General features: G+C 39.3%; 1 protein-coding gene across 1 annotated transcript; it reads right to left on the bottom strand.

The window, feature by feature from the left end:
• Positions 1–1,803: 1,803 nt before the first annotated feature.
• rwdd3 (RWD domain containing 3) lies at positions 1,804–5,030 on the bottom strand. Its single transcript, XM_061243714.1, has 4 exons — positions 4,850–5,030; positions 3,874–4,337; positions 2,600–2,715; positions 1,804–2,270 (listed from the first exon to the last, which is right to left on the bottom strand). Exons 1-4 carry the CDS (start codon positions 4,932–4,934, stop codon positions 2,159–2,161), a joined length of 777 nt encoding a protein of 258 aa, XP_061099698.1. The 5' UTR covers positions 4,935–5,030; the 3' UTR covers positions 1,804–2,158.
• Positions 5,031–6,043: the final 1,013 nt, after the last annotated feature.

Below are 6,043 nucleotides of genomic sequence, written 5' to 3' on the forward strand. Positions count from 1 at the left end.
TATATATGACCATACCTCACGTTCATACTATATACCACACCCTCAATGTCAGTTTCTAGGTGGTTTTAAGTAATCCAAAAATGTATAAATAAATAAATAAACAAGCTAATTGCCACTGCAGATCTAAAATATTTGGAGGTTGGGACACCCCAATGACTGCATTAATATTTGATTGTAAATTCAATTCTACTCATCCCAGCTGGAATTTTTTGAGTTACGGTGGCTTAGTAGCCAAATATTTTCAAACTCAGCAAAGCATTTTAATTTTACTGCTGGCACAAGAATGTTTGCCCATAGCAATTCAATTGAATTTATAGGTCTATATAGGATGACCTCTTTTTACTGGATATTTGTCCTGACATCAAATAAAAATAGGCATAAATTCCCTGTGAAACAGCTTTTAAATAAAAGGCCGCACAAACTGGAGAGAACCAAAACCAATCGGAGTAAGGTCATTCTTAAACTCACAGAAGACCATGGTCTGTGTGCTCCTGGGGCATCCACAAGGAGGATAAGGTTTTAGAAGTCACCCGAGAAACATGCACTTATTAAACTGACCTTACCACCCTCTGTCTGGCCAAAGCTGTTTCCCACCGCTGCGGCCTCTTGGTCATAGTTGGCTAAAGCCAACCTCGGTCCTGCTGATCCATTCTGCATACTGCATTTCTTGTTCCATCCAGAGAAAAATCCCAGAACTGTCCATTTTTCTTACTTCGGTGCTTTTCATGTTTAGAGTAATTATTTACCCTTTTAAGCCATATTATGTCAGAAATAGCTATGCATGGTATGAAGAATACAAATCATATGTTCACATTGTGCTTATTATGCTATATCAGAAGAAAAGGCCATTTACAGTGAGCGATTGCATCAATGGCCACTTTAGAAGCCGCTATCCGTTATTTATGCAGGATGAATTAAAGCGTGAGTCTGGTACAGCACAAGAAAGCAGCTATAATCGAGACAAACCTGTAAAATTATAGCGCACGTCTAGCTAACAATAAGCGTCGTCTTTCAAGGAGATTGATAAAATGACAGATCCTAGTCTAACATTCAAACGACCTCGTTCACATAGTTCCTGCGTGAAGCGACTACAGAAATGTACATTTAGCAAACGGCGCATGAAGTATAATGGAGTCTCTATGTTGGCTTAATGTGGAGGTACGCAAGGCCAACGCAGTAAGACTATGCGGGTGATAACGGTGTAAAAGAGTAACAACAGGGGCAAGTAAGCTTGTTCTCGAATGGCATGAAAACGGTTCTGTCCTTTGACATGCAAATAGATCGTTTGGAGTAAAACGCTACAGGCGATTTGTCTCCGCGCCGGTGACTACACTTGATAGGCTGCCAAGCGTTAGTCCGTGTGGAAATGCCTGCAGCTGGCACATTTCACAGTGCATTTGGATACCATTTCTATCCATGCACTGAAGTACATAAATCAGAAAAGCTCACGATTTAAAGCGGTGCCTTCTATTTCCCCTGACCTCGGTTCATACTTCACGCAATTAAAAGGGTTTCCCTAATGCTGGCAACAGGTGCACAATATTATGTGATTAGAATCAGTAAGACTGACCCATGGAGAATGGTAATTAAAAGTTAGGTTTTTATTGCTGACATCATTATATGTATGTGTAATCAGCTATTTTAAATTCTGAATACAACAGACCGCAAATTATATTACATATTGGTGCAAATTCGCATGGAGGAAAAATTCCAGCATACAGCCATACCCAAAAAATACATATCTGCAAAGTATTGATTCTGGGATGGTGAAGAATTTATGTAAACAAAGAAATTAGAAAGGTCTTTCATTTTCAAAAAATGATTTTTATTATTAAAAATAATTCATTATTTAATTTATGTTTGATGAAGGGTGACAAATATTTCAATGCATTAAAGGTGTAACTGGACATAAGTTTAAGAAGTTCAACCATTTAGACCAGGGATCATCAACTCAAATCCAAATCCAACCCTGGTTTTCTCTTCTTCCAGGTAATTACTGCTACCGACTGGCCAGACTGTCTTCACATCTGACTCCCAGGTAACGGCAGGGTGGACATCCAGCAGGTCTCGGCTGTTGAGGACCATGCGTTGTTGATGCCTGGTTTAGAGACAACCCAGGAGAACTCTTCTTGGTGAAGGGTCAGTGGTGAAAGCTGCACTAAGTCAATGAGCACACAAACTCCTGGTAGAGCTCGAGCAGTCCAACTAATTCAAATTCTCTTTTCAGCTCCTCCACAGATGAAATCTCCTTAACTTGAAATGATGTCAGCCTGGGAAAAAAGAGAAATAAAATGAATAGGGCAGCCTGTAGCGTAGTGGTAAGGTACATGACCTGCATTGCTCCAGTGGAGGATTGTCTCCTGCTTAGTCTGATCAACTGCACGTCACTCTGGATAAGAGCGTCTGCCAAATGCCATTATGTATTTCTTTTTTTTTATGACAAATTTCTGTATGGTGGCTTCAACACTGCAACTGTATATGGCAGAGGTAGATGTGTATATATTAGTTATACATTAAGCAACTGCATTGACATCAGATTATGACCATGGACAAAGTATGAATTCAGTTCAGTTCTACTTAATAAGAGGTGGGGCGTAACTCTTTATAGGTTTTGGGGAGCGGGGCGTCACTAAGAATACGCATCATCTTTTCTTTGCACTTCTTCCCAGCCGAGTCCACGTCCACCTTCACCGTCTTCTGGAGATGTACGTACTCCTTAAAGAGAGAAAAACAGAGTAACCCTGAAACACATTCTCATGTGGTGACCAAACCAACATCAGTACCACTCCCAGCCATTTCAAAGCCAGTGAAAGGTGTCAGGATGCTACATAATCCGCAATGGGGGGGAGGGGGGGGGGGGGATGCTGAATTTCAGATGCAGGGTCGGGTTAGATTTTAGAAAATTTCTGTCAGTTTTTTTTTTTTCTTTACATTTGACCGGGTGAAAATTTCAGGTTGTTCTCCTGTACTGTGCTGTCATGAGTGGGGTCAGAACTTTTTTTTAAATGGTCAATTGATCTGTACATATCTCAGCCTTGGAGTCAACACATTAGCCAATGACACGTTTATCTTTGGGATTAAACTCCTACACTCCAATCTTGCAGATTCCACCCACTAAGAAATAGGACAGACATTAAACAGAGGGATATAATAAAAGCACTGACTGAGGTAGCAATAGCTAAATATGTTATATTTACTCTATGTTAAATGTGTGGAAATGATGTAAACAGTGTGTTCATGCATTTCTTTGATATTACTTCAAATTGTATTTGTGTTTTTGGCAGAGAATAGTAAATTAAGTTATTGTGGGCACTAGATCTTTCAACAAGCAAAAGAGAAACTCAAACTGTCAATGTGAAATTATATTAATCTGTCATGGAAATTAGTAAACACAGTTAACACACCAAGTGATTTAAATTATTATCATCAATGCACTTTGGTGAGGCAGAATTTAGGCCTATTGTTTACAAAGCAAGTTCTGAATGTGCCACTTTAGTTTGAATTAATTTCCATAAATACAGTAGCCTTTTCAGAAGATTACTTAAATTCATGTCTCACAATCATACATTTGCAAATGTAAATGTAGTGACTGGAGAAAATTTCTCAGGTGACACAGGTTGTCTTTATGTATGGGATCCCATGGGAACCCTGACTCTGGAAGCCTTGGAGTCTAAAAGGTATTCAATGTTACTTAGCAATTACTGTATTAATTAAATCAGATTATTTCAGAGATTATTGTTCTCACCTCACCTTGAATCTAGGATCTGAATTGGCTGATAAGATTTAAAAATAAAATTCAAAAGAACCTGTGGCTCTCTAGGACCAAGATTGGAGAATCTTAATGTATAGCATGAGGGCAGTCAGGCATGGTACCTTTATGCTTCTCTTTGCTCCCTGCAGAACGATCAAAATAAGCTTCCCCATGAAGAGTCTCCCGGTGAGCCCCAGCTCCAAGGTCCATTTCTCAATGATTTTCGTGTACTTGGTTTTCGCCCTCATGTGATCCAGTAGCAGCAAGGCCATCCAAGGCTCGCCGTCTGCAGCCGGCGCGGCATCCACGGACCCCGCTTGCTCAATGCAGGCAATGTCCGCAATGTTCTGCTGCAGCCACAAGAGCAACTCGTGGACCATGGGCTCCGAACGGAGCTCCGAAGATTTCTCTAACAGACTCTGCCTCACGCGCTGGCACTGTTGCCTGGTGAGCTGCTCTGAGCTGACGGAGACATCTGGGAGGCAGCTGGGGTATTCGGGTGGTAAGTTAAAGACCAGGCTCAGCCTCGTCTTCCCAGACCCGGTTTCTACTGCAACCTGGATTCGAAATAATATCCCCTTTTCATCTGTCAGAAAATCAAGTTGAAAACATTGAAAACATCTTTGGTACATAAGTGCATTATCAATAATACTAATATTACTTATAATTAATTTTATAATAATAATAATAATAATAATAATAATAATAGTAGTAGTAGGACTAGGAGTAGTAGTAGTAGTAGTTGCCTAATGTTAGGAGGCTGGGTGACATGGGCAGAGCAAAATCATTATTTGTTTGTAGGAAAACACTTCTTCGTTCGACAGCAATCTGCTGTCTCTCCAACAGCGTTAGGTAGCATGTTGAGTTGTTGGCTATACGTGTTACCGTCATTGGAGATAACTATGAAATAATCCATGATAGCTACTTAAGCACTTACAACAACACGCATAATTTGGCAAGCTCTAAATGGCACCGCAATCCATGCTGTCCCAAATCGAGCTAGCTAACATTACATGTCATTGTAAAGAGAGCGACGCGTTTTATTTGATAACTTTTTTAGTCTATGCAGTGTTCCTATGCAAAAACAACGCATCTCACCTGACTCCTCAAGTAAAGTAAATTCGTCCTTCTCGCAGTATATTGCGGATAACACTGCTATTTCATCTAACGCTATATCAGACATTCTAACAAAGGGCAGGAATCCATTCGGATAATGTATAAAGAAATGCTGGATGCATCTATATTTATGTATATTTTTTTAGGTTAATATTAGCTTGCAACTTACTAACCCAGTCATTGTAGCACTTTCCAGCTAAAATGTTGCATTATGCAAAGATAGTGGATGGAATAAGAGATTCAAATCGCTTAATGTTTTTACTCTGCGCACGAGTTCAAACAATCTTCATGAACACTCAATTATCACGCAGGCATTATGCAAAACAATGGTATATCAAGCTAGATAGCCGCATTACATGTATATATCGGCAATGTAAGAAGATATGACAGCAGGAATGGTTCAGTTCGCCAATGCAACTTCATAAATATGCTAGAGGAAGCACCATGTTTAACGGGTATGTTGGTGGCATACTGTTTCACAAATATACAATGTTTGCATTTTCATTAGATTATTCTCCCGGGTTTTTAATATGACACTATCAGTTTCTGGGTATACGTTCTACCTTTTGATTAAAATTCATACTCTCCAAGCCAACATTTATTTAGCACAATCTAGTTTTTACAGACAGCAGTTCTGTCAAGTACCACCTCTCGATACCGCCCTGTTCTTTCTGGTTGATGTCCGTGTGTACAACGATCCGAGTGAACATAATTCTCCATCTTTCGTTCCGGAAGTATAAACCTTTTGTTTTCGTGAGTTTTTTCGAAGATAAAAAACGAAAGAAAACAAAAACACGCAGGTCAAATAACAAAGGTGGAAAACATACTCTCAGCCACCTATTGTAATCAGGTCAGTAAAATGATGACCTTCACTGTTATAACTGATATCATACTTTCCTTATAATACATGTAAATAATAGTGTAGCTATATTCCAGCCATTTCATATAGTTCTGTACATCAATCATAATGTCTGTCATTTACTGCGGTGCATAATGTCCATCTACTTGTCTGATAATACATTCCAAGAATATCTCTCACAGATGGAATCCAAGTCTGCCACTGTATCCTCTTGCACATATATGGGAAATATTATCCATGCTATAAAAAATATTATAGACTGAACAAGACATAAGTCACTGTTTGCCTTTGTGACACAAGGACAAATAATATTTGTT

The sequence above is a fragment of the Conger conger genome, chromosome 5 (assembly GCF_963514075.1).
Source record: "Conger conger chromosome 5, fConCon1.1, whole genome shotgun sequence".
In the NCBI taxonomy this organism is placed as follows: Eukaryota; Metazoa; Chordata; class Actinopteri; order Anguilliformes; family Congridae; genus Conger; species Conger conger.